Source organism: Petromyzon marinus, chromosome 25, assembly GCF_048934315.1.
Source record: "Petromyzon marinus isolate PM22_M1 ecotype Great Lakes invasive population chromosome 25, UKy_Petmar_22M1.pri1.0, whole genome shotgun sequence".
Classification (NCBI taxonomy): Eukaryota; Metazoa; Chordata; class Hyperoartia; order Petromyzontiformes; family Petromyzontidae; genus Petromyzon; species Petromyzon marinus.
Window position 1 is genome coordinate 9231175 of NC_133691.1, and position 19853 is coordinate 9251027.

Here is a 19853-nt window from a genome sequence, read left to right on the forward strand (position 1 = left end):
TCGGGCTGGGTGGGAGGAGTGGGGTCGGGCTGGGTGGGAGGGGTGGGGTCGGGCTGGGTGGGAGGGGTGGGGTCGGGCTGGGTGGGAGGGTTGGGGTCGGGCTGGGTGGGACGGGTGGGGTTGGGCTGGGTGGGAGGGGTGGGGTTGGGCTGGGTGGGAGGGGTGGGGTTGGGCTGGGTGGGAGGGGTGGGGTTGGGCTGGGTGGGAGGGGTGGGGTTGGGCTGGGTGGGATGGGTGGGGTTGGGCTGGGTGGGAGGGGTGAGGGTTGGGCTGGGTGGGAGGGGTGGGGTTGGGCTGGGTGGGCGGGGTGGGGTTAGGCTGGAGGGGTGGGGTAGGGCTCGGTGGGAGGGGTGGGGTGGGGTTGGGTGGGAGGGGTGGGAGTGGTGGGGTGGGGCTGGGTGGGAGGGGTGGAGCTGGGTGGGAGTGGTGGGAGGGGTGGGGTTGGGCTGGGTGGGTGGGGTAGGTGGGGTTGGGCTGGATGGGTGGGGTGGGTGGGGTTGGGCTGGGTGGGAGGGGTGGGTGGGGTTGGGCTGGGTGGGAGGGGTGGGTGGGGTTGGCCTGGGTGGGAGGGGTGGTTGGGAGGGGTGGGGCTGGGTGTGAGGGGTGGGGTGGGGCTGGGTGGGATGGGTGGGGTCGGGCTGGGTGGGAGGGGTGGGGTGGGGCTTGCTGGGAGGGGTGGGGTGGGGCTGGCTGGGAGGGGTTGGGCTGGCTGGGAGGGGTGGGGCTGGCTGGGATGGGTGGGGTGGGCGGGGTGGGGATGAGTGAGAGGGGTGCGGTTGGGCTGGTTGGGTGGGTTGGGTGGGGTTGAGCTGGGTGGGAGAGGTGGGTGGGGTGGGTATGGTTGGGCTGGGTGGGAGGGGTGGGTGGGAGGGGTGGGGTGGGGCTGGGTGGGAGGGGTGGGGTGGGGCTGGGTGGGAGGTGTGGCGTGGGGTGAGGCTGGGTGGGAGGGGTGGGGCTGGGTGGGAGGGGTGGGAGGGGTGGGAGGGGTAGGGCTAGTGGGAGGGGTAAGAGGGGTGGGGTGGGGCTGGGTGGGAGGGGTGGGGCTGAGTTGGAGGGTTGGGTGGGGTGGGGCTGGGTGGGAGGGGTGGGCGGGGTTGTGGAGTGGGGCTGGGTGGGAGGGTTGGGTGGGAGGTGGGAGGGGTGGGGTGTGGCTGGGTCAGAGGGGTGGGAGGGGTGGGGCTGGGTGGGAGGGGTGGGAGGGGTGGGGTTGAGCTGGGTGGGAGGGGTGGGAGGGGTGGGAGGGGTGGGGCTGGGTGGGAGGGGTGGGAGGAGTGGGGTGGGGCTGGGTGGAAGGGGTGGGGCTGGGTGGGAGGGGTGGGTGGGGTGGGGCTGGGTGGGAGGGGTGGATGGTGTGGGGCTGGGTTGGAGGGGTGGGTGGGGTAGTGGGGTGGGGCTGGGTGGGAGGGGTGGGGTGGGGCTGGTTTGGAGGTGTGGGAGGGGTGGTGTGGGGCTGGGTGGGAGGGGTTGGAGGGGTTGGAGGGGCTGGGTGGGAGGGGTGGGTGGGGTGGGGCTGGGTGGGAGGGAGGGGTCGGTGGGGTGGGGCTGGGTGGAAGGGGCGGGAGGAGTGGGTGGGGTGGGGCTGGGTGGGAGGGGTGGGAGGGGTGGGTGGTGTGGGGCTGGGTGGGAGGGGTAGTGGGGTGGGGCTGGGTGGGAGGGGTGGGGTGGAGCTGGGTGGGTGGGGTGGGTGGGGTGGGGCTGCGTTGGAGGTAGGAGGGGTGGGGTGGGAGGTGGGAGGGGTGGGTGGGGTGGGGCTGGGTGGGTGGTGGGAGGGGTGGGGTGGGGCTGGGTGGGAGGTGGGAGGGGTGGGTGGGGTGGGGCTGGGTGGGTGGGAGGTGGGAGGGGTGGGTGGGGTGGGGCTGGGTGAGAGGTGGGAGGGGTGGGCGGGGAGGGGCTGGGTGGGAGGTGGGAGGGAGGGGTGGGTGGGAGGTGGGAGGGAGGGGTGGGTGGGAGGTGGGAGGGGTGGGTGGTCACCCTGTGGTGCCCTTATAAAACTCAACGTTTAACCTACTTACGCCGGCTTGTGCACGCCATCACAGTCGGGAATATTTGCGGAATACACCAAGCCGCCGTTGACCCTGGCCATTGACCGAGCAACCCAACGTCCCTACCCACTCCCTCCGCAGGAATGTGTTGTTTGGAACGCTCTCAGTGTGTATCTCTATGTACATGTATCTCTGTGTGTATGTGTACCTTTGTGTCTATATTCAGAGGATGGGGAGTGGTGGTGCAGTGATTAGTACACTGCGCTATGAATCCTGGTCATGACCAACAGAAGTGGTGAATATTTCACCTTGTCCTGAGCATCCCGGAGGTCGGCTTAGCCTTCAACAAGTACCTGGTGCCAGTGCCGGATTATCCCAGCAGCACAAGTAGCTACATATGGAGTAGCTACGGGCCCCGCACTTTCAAGGGCCCCACGCTAAATGCTTTCAAGTGATCAATTCCGGTTCATTGATTCCTCACTTGCTCTATTACTATAGTACTACACCGCCTTCAACTTTTATGAACGACTGGGTGTTTAAGGTTAGCGATTTTTCGTATTATCTGGCTGTATGGCAAATGAAAAAATACAATTACTTTACTATGCAAGTTAAAAATTTGTGTTTTAAAATGTATATATTTTATTTTATTTAGGGCCCATCTATAATATATGCTACAGGCTTCGCACTCGCTTAATCACTGCCTGGTACAGTGTGTACACATTACAAAAGCGGCTGGGTATGGCCCTCATGTGCCTTGTCAACCTGCATACATGCGAGCGAAACTTGAAATGCAAATGCAGAAGTCTCAGCATGAAACCTGTCTATCCTGGAGCCCAAACTGCTGCTTCCTCAGCACTTCTGAGAACTCCAGGGTTTCTACTCCTACGCCACACATACACACAGACACAATATACACGTACATAGAGAAACACACAGACAGCAAAACAAGAGTCCTTGCTTTTGAAGTACAGAATGGGAGAAACTCAAAGCTGTTTGTGTATCCACTAAAACATGCGTAGCTCAGAAGTAGATAAACTCCAGAAGGTTAATGAGTAATAAGGAAGTGGCTTGCCCACAAAGCAGACTACCATCAGTCTTGCACAAGAAGCGACTCGTCGTGGGCACACGGTCATCACGATTATTTTTATGGCATTATTAAGTGACTAATTGGCACGTACGGTCATATCAATTATACACGGTGAAATGCAAATTAATTCACCAAAACAATTGAGATTGAAGGATGTTTTAAATGGGTTAAATAACACTTTTTTCCTCGATGTGTAAAGCTCTCCTGGCTTCATTGAAACGCAGGATAAATCCACTCTCGAAAGTTGTTATGGCCAAGCTATTCGGAGGTTTGGGGGAAGGATAACAAAATAAGAGTGACGGTCTTAGTAGTTTGGAGATTGAGGGAGCAGTAAAATAGCGAAACATATTACTAAAAGGGAAACTTGGATGTCGAGTTTTTTTTATCCAATGAGACGTGTAACAGAGGCAGGCTTGCATAAGTCTATCCGTGTTGAAACTCAAATTATCACAACTTCCTTAAAGCCAGAATGCCTTGGCAATCGCAGTGTGAGGCTGTGATTAGAAGCACAACCAAGACCATGGCGTTCTGGAAAGTTCTGCTGGTTCTTTGCGCACTTCCAGCCATGCTTCGGATGCAAAGTAAGAGATTTTAACAGCTATTAAATATGCAGCCTTCTCTTATTTTCCCGTGTGTACTGTCTGTTGATTAATAGCAGTATCTGTCGAACAAGACCAATATGTTTTACGTATTATTGTAACGAAATTAAAGTCATGCGGTTCCATTCTCAATTTTGGCAAAACAATCTTTTTGAACTAAATTCTGGAGTGATTGGTATCACTTTCTCACCAAACATGGGCGCTTTGCTCAAACCAGACGAACGGCGTGACTCGTCCGGTGGGGAATCGGTTGATGTTAGTAACCTGAAATCGAATGCAATCGGCTGCCTCATTCCAAAAATATGTGAAACCATATTTGGCATGAGTAAAAGTATTTGAATAAGTCATTTATAAAAAAAAGTATATTAGCATACTCTTTGGTTCTATTCGGTAAAGTCACGTAGGTAAAAAATAAAACAACAAAAATCGCGACGTTTCGGCCACAACACAAGCGGCCTTCATCAGGTGAAGGGACCAGACTGTCTCGAGGACAGCGCTGGAGTGAAACACAGCCACGCTCAGACCGCGACCTTTAAGCTGTGTGCGAGGAAACAAGGTGCCTTGACAAAGGAATTAGCATAAAAAAATAGCATTTGATTGGCCGACTTAGCATGATGAACGGTGTAGAGGTGGTGTACATGCGGGTGAACATGCCGGTTGGCGAGGGGGGGAGGGGGAGTTTACCTATTGATGGTGTGAAAAGGGATTTTTTAAGAGCTGCGAAAGTTTGGGGTACCACTACTTGAAAAATATACTGTACCATTGAAAATTAGTTTAATGTTTGGTTCGATTTAGAACATCTTTCCAAGGGTTGCTTAATTTGAAACCATCTTCTCGGTTGAAATTGTGTCTGTGTTTGTAGATCTGAATTGCCTCGTGAACAAATCTCTGATAAAAACCCGTGGGTTTGCAAAAACCCTTGGTATCGGAGAAAATTATATCGTGATCACCCACAGCGTTGTAACAGTGATCAGCTACGGCAGAAGAATTCGTTCTGCCGTGTTTCAAATCTGATTTGTGCTCGCGAATTCGGTCAGAGACATGTCGCTTTGTCTCCCCGATATAGCAATCACCGCAGGTACAACTCAATTTGTAAACCCCGGGGTACTGTAAGTCAGGAATGACATCCTTCACGGATGGGATCAGATCACGAATTTTGTGTACTGTATTGAACCGGACCTGGATCTTGTGTTTGTTTAGAATTTTGGAAATCTTTTTAGTAACACCTGCTATATATGGTAGTGTGATGGTTTTGACCGGAGTATCAAGTGGTTGTTTCTGTATGGAGGGAGAAACAGCTTGGCGGATGGTACGGTCAGAGTATCCATTCCTTTTGAGGGCCAGGTGTACATGTTTTAATTCACTGGTCAGGTGGTGTTGGTCCGAAATGCAATGAGCCCTATGGTATAAAGTTTTGATGAGATAATTATTTTGGGCTGGGTGGTGGTGGGAATCAAGTTGGAATCTGTGTCGGTGGGTTTCCTGTAGACAGAATTCCCCAATGAGCCATCAGGTCTCCTCTCAAACAGAACATCTAAGAATGGTAGCTTGCCATCTTTCTCCACTTCCATGATGAATTTGATGGCAGGATGTCTGGAATTGATGTGGTGTAGGAAAAGGTTGAGAGCTGGGAGGTCATGTGGCCAAATGACGAAAGTGTCATCCACATATCTCTTCCACAGGGAAGGTCTGAGGGTGGAAGTCTGGATGGCGTCTGATTCAATTTTTTCCATGAAAATATTGGCTATCACTGGTGACAAGGGGGATCCCATGGGGGTACCCTCATTTTGTTTGTAGAAGGAGCCATTCCAAGTAAAGTAGGTATTGTTGAGGCAGTGCCTAACCAGTGCAGGTGTATCGGGGTCTAGTTCATGTTGGACCAAATTTTAAATTATTTCAATGGTATCAGGTACTGGGACCTTGGTGAACAAAGAGACCACATCGAAGCTGACAAGGATATCGTCAGGGGACAGTACAACGTCTTTGACCATAGAGACCAATTGGGCTGAGTTAAGTACTGCTGAGGCGGTCTTGCCAGTGAAAGGCAGCAAGGTATCTTACAGAAAACGGGCTAGTCTATAGGTAGGGGAGTTGATCGTGGATACGATGGGTTGTAGTGGGGTGCCTTCTTTATGAATCTTGGGAAGACCATAGAATCTAGGGGGTCTTGCAGCAGAAGGTTTTAGGGAGGGACATTTAGTTGGGTCGATTAGGGAGGTCGAACTTGTGATTATCTTGTTGGTTTTTATCGCTAGGCTATTGGTAGGGTCATTTTTTATTTTTGAGTAACTTCCATCGTTGAGCAGATTCTGGATTTTGTTGTTGTATGAATCTTTATCCATGATTACAGTAGCGTTGCCTTTATCGGCTGAGAGGATGACTATATCACTTCTGTTTTTTTTTATTCGCGAGTTCAGAGCGTTCATTTTTGCTGATTTTACTAATGGGTTTCTTAGCATTCTTAAGAATAGTGGCTATTTCAGCTCTCGCAACGTCTGCTTGGATGTGTTCTACGCCTTTGAGGGCTACATCTGATTAATGACGATTTTGTTGACGTCTAGTTTTGTTATATGTGGAACTGGGTTCTTCTTTGATAGGTGGTTGAATTTAGAAATCAGGTTAGCTTTACATTTGACTGACAGTGAATCAGCAGAAGAAGCAGTCATGTTGTCCACGTGATTCCAATCAGAAGGTGACATTTTTTGTGTTAACATTAAATGAGCTTGTAGGAGACTCCTGTCTAAAGTATCGAGTTCAAATCGGAGTAGCCTTATCCTCTCTGAGATTAAAGATAGGCTGGCCTTAAACAGAATCTGTTTAGAATTCGGAGAAGATACAGCAGCAGAAGTGAGTGTGAAAGCGATGGGTATTACCTTGTGATCGCGGCATCTTTTGAGGAAGGTCAGCGTCTCGATGAGCTGTGACTTCTTGTCCCGTTGTCTGTTAAAAGCTCTAACAGATAGGTGAAAGCCCTCCCCGTAGAGGTGATCAATTCTAGATTTAAAGCTTTCGTGACTGCTAGGATCCATACTCATTGGTTCTATTCGGTAAAGTCACGTAGGTAAAAAAATAAAACAACAAAAATCACGACGTTTCGGCCACAACACAAGCGGCCTTCATTAGGTGAAGTATATTAGTATATTAGCATTAAAAGTATGAATAGCATATATCACTAAGCAGAAATGCTGTAAAAATGTTCACAATGAGCATGTAACATTGTTGGCTTTATGATATTCTCAGCATATGTGGTCACTGTGTAGTCCCCTAGAATAAAGTTGAACACAGCAATACTGGTACCAGATCTTGGGTTAAAATCAATTCCTGCCACCCGAATACGGATACCAATTTCCAGACTACCTGGTCGATCCAGTCCAGGTGGCAACCTTGATATTTCCCCTGTCGAAGGTCATTTTAAGATATATTTAATTTACCCTTATACATACACACAATAGTTGTACACAGACACAATTAGAGCTGTGGGAAAATATTGCCACAAACCTCACTACATGCCACGATTCACTTTCACAGAGGTGTTGGACAAGAAGGTGAAAGTCGGATGGAACATCTCTCTGTCGTGCCACTTTTCGAACGCGGTTTGGATCGAGTCACCAGATGGCGAGCGGGAGAACGACAAGCGGGTCGCTAGGTGGTTGTGGTCGCCACGGGGAACCTCGAGCGGAAGAAAGAAAGAGCTCATTACCTTGAAGGCCTCTGAGTACGGCTTGCCCGCCGTGCACAAGACGCACTTTAAACATCGCATCACCATGAATCTGCATGCGTTTGAGAGCGGTGACTTCTCGCTGATGATCTGGAAGGTTTTGCCGTCGGATGAAGGCGTCTTCTTCTGCTGCCTCTGGAGTCCCACTCGGCAAGACAGCGCGAGCGTGCGGATGACGGTGCTTAATGGTACGCTTCTACTCCCACGGCGATGACAGTAACGCTACACCGCGTCTATCATGGCACAAACGCGACATCGATGAAAGCGTTTTGCTAAATCCAGACATTGTACAATTGCATAATTGTGTTAATTTCATACATTTTATTAAACATTTTGATTAATATCGATATCCATCCATTGTTTTTTATTGTTTGCCAATTCTGATTTCATGATTATTTTAGATTCTAGCACAAGTATTTAGAGTGGCCTAATTTGACAAATTTGTCAGAGGCTAACGATGAGGGGACCCATTCGCCAGTATCAAGATATCTTATTATGAAAAGGCTTTATTGTTTCTGGAATAAATACAGGTGTGAAGATATTGATTTAAAGCTTTCGTGACTGCAGGGATTCATATTCTTGGTTTTTCGGTAAATTCACGTAGAAGGGAAACAATAAAATAATAAAAATGTAAAACAATAAAATTCTCACGACGTTTCGACTACAACACAAGCAATCATTATCAGGTGTGAAAACCACATTACATAAAATCCGTGATCTGGTTCCATCTGTAAAAGATGTGATTCCGGACATATAGTACCCTGGCGTCTACAAACTAAGTGGCCTCTGTGGTAGTAGTTACATTGGAGAAACCAAACGACATGTCTCGGACCGCATTTGTGAACACAAAGCAGACCTAAACATGGTAGGACCAACACCTCGGCTGTGGCAGATCACTGTTATAATTCAGTAGGCTCACACGACATTGACTTCTCCAAGAGAGTGGTTCTCTGCAAGCCATCTTGCTACCATGAGAGATTCGTGCATGAGGATCTCCACATATACAAACACAGCGACATTTTCAACCGAGAAGATGGATTCTGGCTTAGCAATCATTGGAAGGATTTGATAAACCATTTCGGGTCTTGATTGTTCACGCTTACGGTGGCTTTCAGACCGAACATAGATGGACTCGTCCATCTGAACAAACTGTCAAATCGCTCTCCGTGGTGCTAATGTAAAAAAAACGCCACTTTTTTCAAATTTTCTTGCTGTGGTTTTCACACCTGGTGATGATTGCTTGTATTGCAGACGAAACGTCGCGAGAATTTTCTTGTTTTATATTTTTATTATTTTATTGTTTCCCTTCTACGTGACTTTACCGAAAGAACCAAGAATATAGGTGTGAAGATGTTCAAAAACAAAGTAGCTCCTGGATAAAATTAACAAGTTATATGTATGTACGTATGTTGAACTTCTTTCGCACCGTATATAGCCAACCCCGCTAATCAAAGGTATAGGATATGGAGATTAATGTAATATCACTGGCACTGCTTTCATTGTTTAGATTCGATATGAAAAATGACATCTTGTACCCTTGAAGAGTACTGAACTCACCCCTACATCTGTGGTCGGTAATTGTTGGGCGTAATACACCGCCACCACTTTGGTTGAGCTGGTACTTCCTGTCAGGGCTCAACAGGGGCAACAGCGAGTCCAGCCTGTGCCAAGCAGGACTCGTGGGTCAGGCATCCCGGGGGGGGGGGGACGTTTGGGAACCCGAGGGGGACACCCCAGGGTCCCGGGTAGGGGGCTGGGGAGGATTGCGCAACAATCCAGGTCTCTCGAGAAGGTTCCAGATGGTGGGCGTGGCCAGGGACGGGGTGACCCTGGGAGCCCCATAAAAGCCGGACCCCAGTGCGGCTGAGGCAGTTCGCCTCAAGCTGAAGAACCAGAAGCCACCTGAAGATAGGACCCTAGACCCCAAGCCCCGCCGTCCTTATAAGGGCCGGGGCTCAGTGAGGCCAGTGGTCAATAGGCTAGGACCCTGAGGATCCGCCGACCCGACGCCCTTCTCAGGGCCGGGTCTGTGTGGGCCAGCGCTCGAGACCCGAGGACCTTGGCTGGGTCGGGTCAGCCTACCCTAGGTCCCAGTAGCCGGAGGGCTTAGGAGTGGTTAGCCCGGTGGTTAGGGCACGATAGCCCGGAGGCCGTACCTCCCTAGGTTGTGGGTGGAAGGGGCCATTACCCCTTCGTGTTATGGACTTAGATTTATTGCTACAGTTGTTATATTAAATACTTGTTGCCTCCTACGAAGACTCCGTCTCCTTACAAACCCACTACACATCAATGCACGTGGAGATGCCACAATGCAGTGAATCGGTGGTAAAGATCTGTCCTCAACAAGGGCTGTGTTCCTCTTCTGCACCAGGTGGAAATATACCCACAAGGAGAAGTGCAACCACAACGGTACGTGTATTTTGCAAATGCCCTGCTACATGAGCATGCCAAGTGAGACCAAAATCGGTGAATTAGCCAAAAAGATCAGACTTAACCAGAGAGCTGAACCAAAAACCAGAACTGGAGTTGACCGCTTATTTTCATGAATCAGAACCTGTTTACTGCTTATCAAAAAAGGATTTGGTAACTGGTTTTAACAAGTTTAGAAAAAAAATGCTCTATGTAGCTGAAGTGTTAACAGATAAAATGTCCATAACAGGGTTTTTTTGGGGTTAGATCACCTAAATATATAAATGTGTCGTTAAACAAATGCAGCCCGACATCGGTAGTAGCTCTTTGGTCATTAAAAACTCTGAACATCTCGTAAATATAATTAAAGATTTTAAGCGTAACCCTAACGATATTATTCTTATATTCTCACTGAGAATATTATTGTGTTATGTTATTTTATCAATTTATTATTTTATTCTCATTCTACGTGACTTTACCGAAAGAACCAAAGAAGATGAATCATTGCAGTCACGAAAGCTTTAAATAGATATTATTCTTGATTGAAGCTTTCGTGACTGCAGGAATCCATACTCTTTGGTTCTTTCGGTAAAGTTACGTCGGTAGAAAAAAATAATAGATCACGACGTTTCGATTGCAACACAAGCAACCGTCATCAGGTGTGAAACAAACACAGCAGGAGGACTGCTGACCTCCTACGTCACCTCCTACGTCAGCAGTCCTCCTGTTGTGTTTGTTTCACACCTAATGACGGTTGCTTGTGTTGCGATCGAAACGTTGTGGCCTAATGATATTCTGGTAAGTGTTGATGTGGTTTAGCTAAAGATATCCCATGACTACCCGCATACTTTCCAAAGAACACCTACTTCGTGTGGAAAGGTGACTTCTATAAACAAAAGGAAGGAGCAGAAATGGGCTCTCCTTTGTCTCCTGTGATAGCGATTTTGTACATGGAAGATTTTGAAACAATAGCAATACCTTCAAGCACACAAACCTTCTGCTTGGTTTAGATGTGGATTACACATTGGTGGTCTGGCCACATGGAAAAGATACATATAATTAATTTATAAATCATCTCAACTCACAAAACCCATCCACCATGGAAGTGGAAGCTGACAATTCTCCCATTTATGTATATTTTGCTCAGGCGCGGTCAAAATGGTAAAATAACACACAGCATTTACCAAAATGAAACACACACTGATGCCTATCTTAATGCAGAGTCACACCGTCACCCTGCACAGAAATCCTCTCAGGAAGACGTTCATACATCGGGCTAAGAAATTGTCAAATGGTGATAATTTGAGAAGTGAAATTAAAGATGTTAAAGCACTGCAATTGAACGGTTACAATGATGCACAAATTAATAGGGCTTTGAATGCCAAAACCAAATCAAATAACACGAGCATTGAAACTGACCAAGTAATTCAAACGATAAAAAAATACCGTATGTTGCGGGAACAACTGATAAACTAGCCAGATTATTAGACCTCCTTTGCCAGTACCAAAATATAATAATAGGGGTTTTCCCCTTTTCTCTGGCAACAAAACTGAAACTTTTTTACAAGGATTCATATCTGCATTAACCACAATACCTGCAGTCAAAATGCAAACAAAAAACATACTATCATAATATATGCATTGTCCTTGAAACTGATTGGTCCACACCAAGGGACGGCTTTCTTTTGAGCCTCGACCCAATTGGTGCTCGACCAGATGACGCCAAAAGGCGTTTTGGCCAAAACGCCTTTTGGCGTCATCAAACGCTTTTTGGCGTCATCAAATGTCAGGTGGTGGTGGGGTTTAACGACACATTTATATATTTACGCGATCTAACCTGTAATATGGATGATATTGATCGCGAAAGCCTAGGTGTTAAACCAGATAAAATGGACCATGATCACTTGGCCAGTCTCACCGTTTGAATTTTAGTGATGTTAATGCTAAAGAGCATATTTGGCGTGGTCCCCCAGCGAGACAATTGGCGCACGTAGTTCGGCGCTCGGCAGCTGGCACAGGTCTACGAGATCTCCTCCTTCGTCTGGCCAATGTTGAGCAACAACTACAATTATACATTGAGCTAGGCAAGCCAGCTGATTGTGCAAGGAGTAGCGATGCAAACCGCTGTGATGATGCCCGCCTCCTTCGTGTTTGGGAATCGGGCATTGACTCTAGGCTACATGCTCCACAGTTCTGTTTTGGATGGTGACCACGGTCACCGTACACTGCCGGAGAGTTTAACATTTTCCACGTATGCATCGAGTGTCCGAATCTGCTGCCGTGGTTTGTGCAGTGGATGCATCTTCGGGGCCGTTTGCCCAGAAGTTTTGCGTCATCGGCTCTTGCATGAGGAGGTATTTGTGACTTCTTGTAAACTCCATTTGGTGTTACAAGCTTCATCATCATCAGGGTTGACGTTGCATTGTTGGTTAACCACGTGGATCCAAAACAGGACGAGGGGGCCACGGGGTTGGGGATTAGGCCACTGGGCTGCGGGCAGGGCCACAGGACTGGGGGCGGTGGGGGGGGGCATATGGGGCAGGGCTCCTCGCCCGCATCTCGAGGACATCGTTGAGATCCTGTTGGATGGGGAGACGCACGTTTTCCACGATTTGCTGGACTTCCCAGGGGGTTGCGGGATTGCGGCAAGTAGATGGGGAAGCAACATGCGACAACACGGGGAGGCAAAAGTTGGGGGTCGATTTGAAGGTTCCAGTGATGCACCATCGCATTGTCGCGATCAGTTGGACACCGTGGAGATAGCGATTGATTTTACCTTGTAGGAGGCAGCTTCCGCCTCCAGTAACGTCTGGTTGTTGTGTGCACGTGTGATGCTGCAGACGACGCAGGCGACGCAGGCGACGAAGGCGACGCAGGCGACGAAGGCGACGAAGGCGACGCAGGCGACGCAGGCTACATGGGAATGTCATACCAATGCTTCCACTGGAGAAGACGTTGTGCAGTCCTGCCCTCTCACCCTGCCTGTAACTCTGTGTGTGGTGTCCGCGCTTGTATTTATAGCCGCAATGACTGCAACGGCTGTGATGCTCAAGCACTGATAGGGGACTATAATTATTATGAAATCTGTAGATTTAATGCATGGACACGGTTAGGCTAGAGTGTGCAGGTCACACAAAGGACAGGGGGGCTGTTTTATATGTAGGTTATGAAAATTTTGATGAAAATAATAAAAAGTAAATGAAATTTGAAATTTGCATAATTATCCGAAATTATGAAATTATATTAATTATGCTAATTAGAGAGATAATCGTGTTAATTTATGTAAGTGTGTGTGATTATGCTGATGCGAGCCGTTATGATAATTAGGCCCCGCCTCGTTGACGAGGGTCGGTTATCAATCGGGATAATGCAATTAATCGTATGCAGTTATGCAGGTACTGTGAGCATGCCAGATTAAACTCGGCTTCGCTGTTTAGCTTCGCATTATCGATCAGTATAATACAATTATTCTCGCTTTAACATTTATGGAGTATGTATTAGTGTGCTTATTTTAGGTCTCCAGATTCATATCTCAACGCAGAATAGAGTTCTTATGCATACATTTCAGGAAAGAACACACAACAACTTCTGCATTAATCTTTTTTTTTAACTAAACCTTAAATCTAGAAGATGCAACTCTCGGCTTGGAATTCCAACACAGTATCAACACAGTATCATCACGACTGCGTTGTTTCACTTTGATAACAGCACATGTGATTCCTTCCCCCGCGTAACGCGAGCTCAGTTGGTGAGAGTCGTTAAAAACATGCATTCTTAACTTTAAAATATGCAAATTCGTATACTTGAAAATTGCCCACACAGTACCGCATTCATTCATAGACCTTCAAGTCAATTCTTATCACGTTGTTTCACTTTGGATATCAGAGCAATTAATGATTATGCAGCGTAACTCGAGTACGTGCGGCAATTATGAACGAAAGGTACTTAAAGATTATACGATCATATTCAAACGAAAAGACAAAAAAACAAGTTATTATTCCCAAAGGCACAAATAAATCAATAGATCCATCGGCAAGATTATAGGATTACAGAAATGGCTTGGAGTGAGGGTGTGCGATGGGGTGCGCGCTTTCCCCTGAGATCCTTATCTTGGGCCAACTTTTAATTAATTGTGGACCAAGTTGCCTGAACGAAACCTGGTTGGACACGCTATTCCCCCCCCTCCCCCGTGAGCGTAGCTCCGTGGTGAAGGTGTCAAGGGTTAATTCGTATTGATGGATCTGTTGGTAATTTATGTGATTAGAAGTACAACCCAAGATCTGTCGCAATGCTTTCACGGCCCCTGATGGTTCACGTTTTGAGGATTAGGCTTTTGTTCCTGACTCGTGTATGGGTGAGGGATATGGATTGTGTTGAGTAGTCAGTGTTCGGAATTGATTCTTTGCGTCAAGCAGACACCTGGTTTGTCGTGTGGTGAGGAGCAGTGTGCGTCATACGTATCAGTTGATTCTTCTCTCGCAGTGGTCGAGTCGGGTTCGGCTGACGTAGGTTGGCGAGTTGACACGTTGTTGTAGTTGCGATGGTCGTCGGTAGATGGCGCTCACAGCTAGCCCGTAACAGCTGTCTCGGTGATCGCTGTTGGCGTGGGTTGGCGAGTTGACACGTTGTTGTAGTTGCAATGGTCGTCAGTAGATGGCGCTCACAGCTAGCCCGTAACAGCTGTCTCGGTGATCGCCGTTGGCGTGGTGGCTGACTTAAGGTTATGTCGTTGACGTGATGGTCACTGGTTACGCTATCTGGCGCTGGCGATACACGTTCGTCACGATGCTCCTTTTGATGTTGCTGACTCGCACCGCTCAGCCTGTTGCTAAACAGCGAGTCTCGCCATTCTGGCGAGCTGTAGAGAGACTTCTTCTGCGTCGGTGGTGGTTGATCTTCTGATGGTGGATCTTCTTCTGCAGGGATGAGTTGAGCTGGTCCGCTGGCTGATGAGCTTGTCCGCCAGCTGATGAGTTGAGTTTCAACCCTGGAGCGCTCTGTTTTTATGCCAAAATCTCTCCCCTTGGCTCCTCCCCACAAGGCGGAGCTCCTACTGATTCGGCTGTGCGTCGTGGTCTGGAGTGTGTGTGTCCGTATGTGTGTCCGTATGTGTGTCAGTGTGTGTGTCATTTACGGCCTGGTTCTTTTCGCCGTCCTCTTTCCATAAACCTTTAAAAAACGATATGTTACAAATCGTCTCGAAGGCGTCTCTTCTCTCTGTCTGCCTGTGCGAGAGGGAGGAGCGAGTTCCCCCCTGTATGACCTTTTCTGACGCACAAAGATTGGGTTAAGGTTTTTAAGTTAACATTTTATTCCATCATCGTTTGGTATCGTACCATTTACAGTTATGATTCTGTACGTGACTCAAGGTCTGTTGTGTTAGTTTCCATCGTGGTGTTTGATTTTATTTCAAGGGAAGGTGCTCTCTTGAGCGTATGCATATTCTTATCACGTGCTGCGGGAAGACAAAGACGGCCGGAGGGCTCTCTCCGTTGCCCTCGGTTTACCATCGGTCAAATATCATTTGTTTCATATTCCACAAGGTTGTGATTCACCCCATTATCTTGGCCCTTCCTCAGTTTTATTAATTTCGTCATTCAGTGTGTAAGCTTATCATTTATCATTTTATTTCCGACATCCTAAGCCAAAAGATAACCTCTTGGTTGTTGGAATTTTGTACTCTTTAGTGTTTGCAAGGTTATATAAGCTGAATATATTTTACGGTGAACCATGTTAGCATTAATGTTCTGTGTGATATTATGTATTCATATTCTTTTCTTTAACTTAAAACTTGCTCGCCTGAGGTTTTGCTGATGCACGCTGCGCATTCCTCTATCCCTCTATGTTTGCACGTGTGGTGTGTGTGTTGTTTATTAGGTTTAGATCTCCCGTGAAAACAGATAGCCTGCGATAATGCCTTGCCTTCTGGTGTTATCTTTGCTCTCTCGCGCTGCGGGAAGACAAAGGCGGCCGGGGTCTCTTTTTCTCTTTCTCTCTCTAACCCTTGAGTTAACAATGCATTATTATTTGCTTATGTCCTGAGGTTAGAGAATTCGTTTTGACTTAGGAAAAATTCTGATTGCCATCCGCTTCATAAATAATTAAATAACATTCGTATTTTATTAATAGATGGGTAATGGTTCATGTATGTAGCTTGAGGCCTGGTTTTTAATTGGAGTGAGCGTGAGGATCGATAATTTTAGCTTATTCCTGTTATTGGATTCTGAACTTTAACGTTACTTTAATAGCAATGAAGAGAAAAAATGGTTTAGCGGTTGGCTTGGCTGTGTCTGCGGCTGCAGTGGCGAACTCTTGGTGACCCCGGGCGCTGCGTTACGTCAATCCTGCTGTCTGCATATCCAGTGTTCGGGTCTGTGCCCTCTGACCCTGGGCATGTTTGTGAACTGTCAAAATTATGTCAGCAGGTCATGGTAAATCGTCCCTTGGCAATCTGGAGATTCGCAGATAACGTAACCTTTCCTTCACCCCGGGAGTTCATTATTCATTTAATTTTCATTTAATGGCCTTTCCATGACCTCCATATGCTGTTTGCTGAGAGTCTGGTTTGCGTGTCTTCATTCATTATTTCGGTTACTATTAACAAAAATTATCGCCAAATATTATTGATATTAATTGTGGAAAAAGGGCCATATACAACAGGGCCATGTCCATAGAAATATTTAGAGAAGGGTGCAGGCAAGGAAGTTACAAAACTGGGAATAGGGGGTTGGGGGAAAACCCAAAGGGATACATATTGGCGGGATAGAGGAGAGGAGGAGAGAGAGTATATCATGGGGCGGGAGTGAAAGGCTCAGGTCTCTGGGGAAGAAAAAGGTCAACAACCACATTCATGCCCGACAAGTACTCGTGTCGGTGTTGTTGGAACGAGAGAGTTCCCTTAGTAGGACGGCTCGCGTGGACTTACGCTCGCACCTACTTATTGTTGTGAACTACATGACGGGATCTTTAACGGGATCGACTGCGTCGCCCATGGTGCGTATTGTCAAACAGTGAACGACTGCAGCAAGTGGCGAATACACCACCGCTCGGTTACGTCACTGCCCCATGTCACAATAAAACATGAATTGGTGATGCTGCATTGGCAGTGGTAAACAAGCACAATTCTTCATGAGGAAGGGTCATTGGCCGAAACGTCACATGTCACAATAATATTTGAATATTATTGGATCTTAAATGATGAATGCTTACCTAAATCTTTTCTTGCCACGCTTAGTGGGCATGGCACCCACCTCTTGCTGACTGTCGCTCTGGGCTAAATTGATAAAATAAAATAACACAATAATATTCTCACGACGTTTCGGCCACAACACAAGCGGCCTTCATCAGGTGAAGGGACGAGACTGTCTGGTAGGACAGCGCTGGAGTGAAAGAGCCACGTTCAGATCACGACCTTTAAGCTGTGTGAGAGGAAACAAAGCGCATATAGCTGTTTAAATACCAGCAACCAAAAACGTCTATTTGTTTGTGTTTTTTGTAGGATGACCGTTGAGATTTATAAGGGCATGGGGTGACCAATAAGGTCCGAATTGGTTTGTAATAAGGTTGGCACTGATAAGGGGTTGACAGGTATGTTAGGTGTACGAAAAAAACATGAAAACAAAACTGTTTCCCTTGCTGAGGACATTCCCACAAAATTGCTACCTTTTATAATTAACAAATTTAGAAAAATGCCATCAGATACAAACTAACGGGAGTCAAAATCTTCCGGAAAAGATGGCCTCTCCATCGATGTATATGTAAATCCGATGTTAAACGAATTGCGTCATAGTCCCTTAAGCCACGCCTACAGCCTCGTCGCAGTGACGTCACCTAACAGGGTTTAACGACGCGGTGATGACGACGTCGCCCGCGTCCCACAGCATTGAGCCAGCCGGGTTGGTGCCAACATCACGACTCCGCTCAAGCCTGGGCGTGTATCCCAAAGGGCCGTCCATAAATGACGTCACACACCTGGGGGGGGGTCAGACATTTGTGACGAGGGGGGGGGGATTTGAGAAATGTGACGTCACATGAAAATGCGTAATTTCAAATAAATATAGACACGTTCTACTTAATTAAATAGACTTTTTAAAATAAATGTTTTCTCCTACAACATCAGAGTGCAGCGCCACATTAAATACGCACTACAATGACAATAGTTTAAAGTGATTTGAAGCATGTTTTATATATTTGGGGGGGGGGCAGAGCTTTGTGACGTCATATTTGAGAGTGGGTCTGACTTTTTGTGACGCCATGTGACGAGGGGGGGGGGTCAAAAATCGCGTGACGTCATTTATGGACGGCCCCCAAGCAAAAGTGAGGGCAGTGCTATTAATACTGGTAGGAACCTCCTGGTTCCTCCAGCCCACAGGGGATTATTGTGTCCGTCCGTCCGTCGTGCATCCAAAAATGGGAGGGGTGGGGCTGAGTGGGGAGGGGCTGGGTGGGGAGGGAGGGGCTGGGTGGGGAGGGAGGGGCTGGGTGGGGAGGGAGGCCACGTCACACACGAGGGGGTGGGTGGCCACCAACCACGTCCGGCCATCTTCACGACATTTTTCCCTCCACGTGGAGAATCAACAACATGCGTTCGGACTATGCGGCTGCTCTCAATCTCTACATTATAAGCCGCCAATTCGTTGAGCCATCATTCGAGGCAAGGTCACTTCGGAATCGTATACAGCTCAGGGGGCCCTGCCCGATCAAAGCGGAATACACCACGTGGTTCCGCCGTTGACCCTTGTCATTGACCGAGCAACCCAACGTTCCTACCAGCTGCCCTCCGCAGGAATGTGCTTATGTGAAGGCACGCTTATGCTTGCCGGTGCGTTGAGACTTTTGCATCAAAGTTTACATGTGAATAAAGCTTCGTTAAGTCTCCTGTTTGATCTCAACCATTGCAGTGGTGCTCGTCGGTTGCTTGGATGGTATGGATGGGAAAGAAAGAAAAAACGTCGATGCATCTTTAACGTCTAAGTTTTGATTCAGGCACATCGATGTTGATCCCTTTCGATAACACCAACACACATTCCTGTACAGTTTTGATTTTAATGTTCTGTTGTTCACGCTGCAAAAACAAATTGGACAACTTTTAAAAAATCTGTTCGATGGAGAGGGAAAAAAATGCTCCCTTTCCCAACGGTGGTTGACAAATTTAGCGATTGGAGATAGGGGTCGTCCATAAATGACGTCACGCACCTAGGTGGGGGGGGGGGGGTGAGAAATGTGACGTCACGTAAAAATGCGCAACTTTAAATAAATATAGACAACATGTTCTACTTAATTAAATTGACTTTTTTAATAAATGTCTCCTACAACATCAGAGTGCAGCGCCACATTAAATACGCACTACAATGACAATAGTTTAAAGCCATTTGAAGCTTGTTTAATTTTCTGGGGGGGGGGGGGGGGGGTCAGAGCTATGTGACGTCATATTTGAAGGGGGGTCTGACTTTTTGTGACGCGGTGTGACGAGGGGGGGGGGGTCAAAAATCGTCCAAAATCGCGTGACGTCATTTATGGACGGCCCCATAGGGTCGAAGGGCACATTCTGGAAAGTTGACGTACATTTGCCATTGTTTGAGTATTCACTCCGACACACGAGGCGTGTGCCTTTGTGTATTTGCCTCCTGTGTGTTCAACAGCTGCAGGTGACACTCGGCCAGCACCCAGGTGCAATCACCGCGCTTGCAGAGTGAAGATGCCGGAGTCTCCTCTGTCTATAGCAAGACCGTAGCCATGGAGTCAACATTGGGGGGGACCAAATCTTCCAGGCGGTCTGGGGGTCCCAACCCAGAAAAAATATCTACATTTGAAAACGAATTTCCTGCCTAAAGTATAAACAAAAATCACGTGGAATGGACTTTTTAGTTATTTTTTTACAATAATGTCTAATAGTGTATTGTATTACATTGCTCTGTTTTGATTTTTTTTAACCATTTCTTGTTTCATTGTATGTAATGGCAGAGATTAAGGATTAATAAAGTACAACCATAACCACAATCATATAAACAGAAATCTATTTTATAGAAATATATTAGGGGGGGGGGGCGGGGGTGGAC

General features: G+C 47.5%; 1 protein-coding gene across 1 annotated transcript; it reads left to right on the forward strand.

The window, feature by feature from the left end:
- Positions 1-2832: 2832 nt before the first annotated feature.
- On the forward strand, positions 2833-18212 carry LOC142929136 (uncharacterized). The gene is made up of 4 exons (XM_076069681.1): positions 2833-3650; positions 7197-7574; positions 9758-9795; positions 12636-18212. The coding sequence occupies exons 1-4, from the start codon at positions 3539-3541 to the stop codon at positions 12852-12854; spliced, it is 747 nt and encodes a 248-aa protein (XP_075925796.1). The 5' UTR covers positions 2833-3538; the 3' UTR covers positions 12855-18212.
- The last annotated feature ends 1641 nt before the right edge of the window (positions 18213-19853 follow it).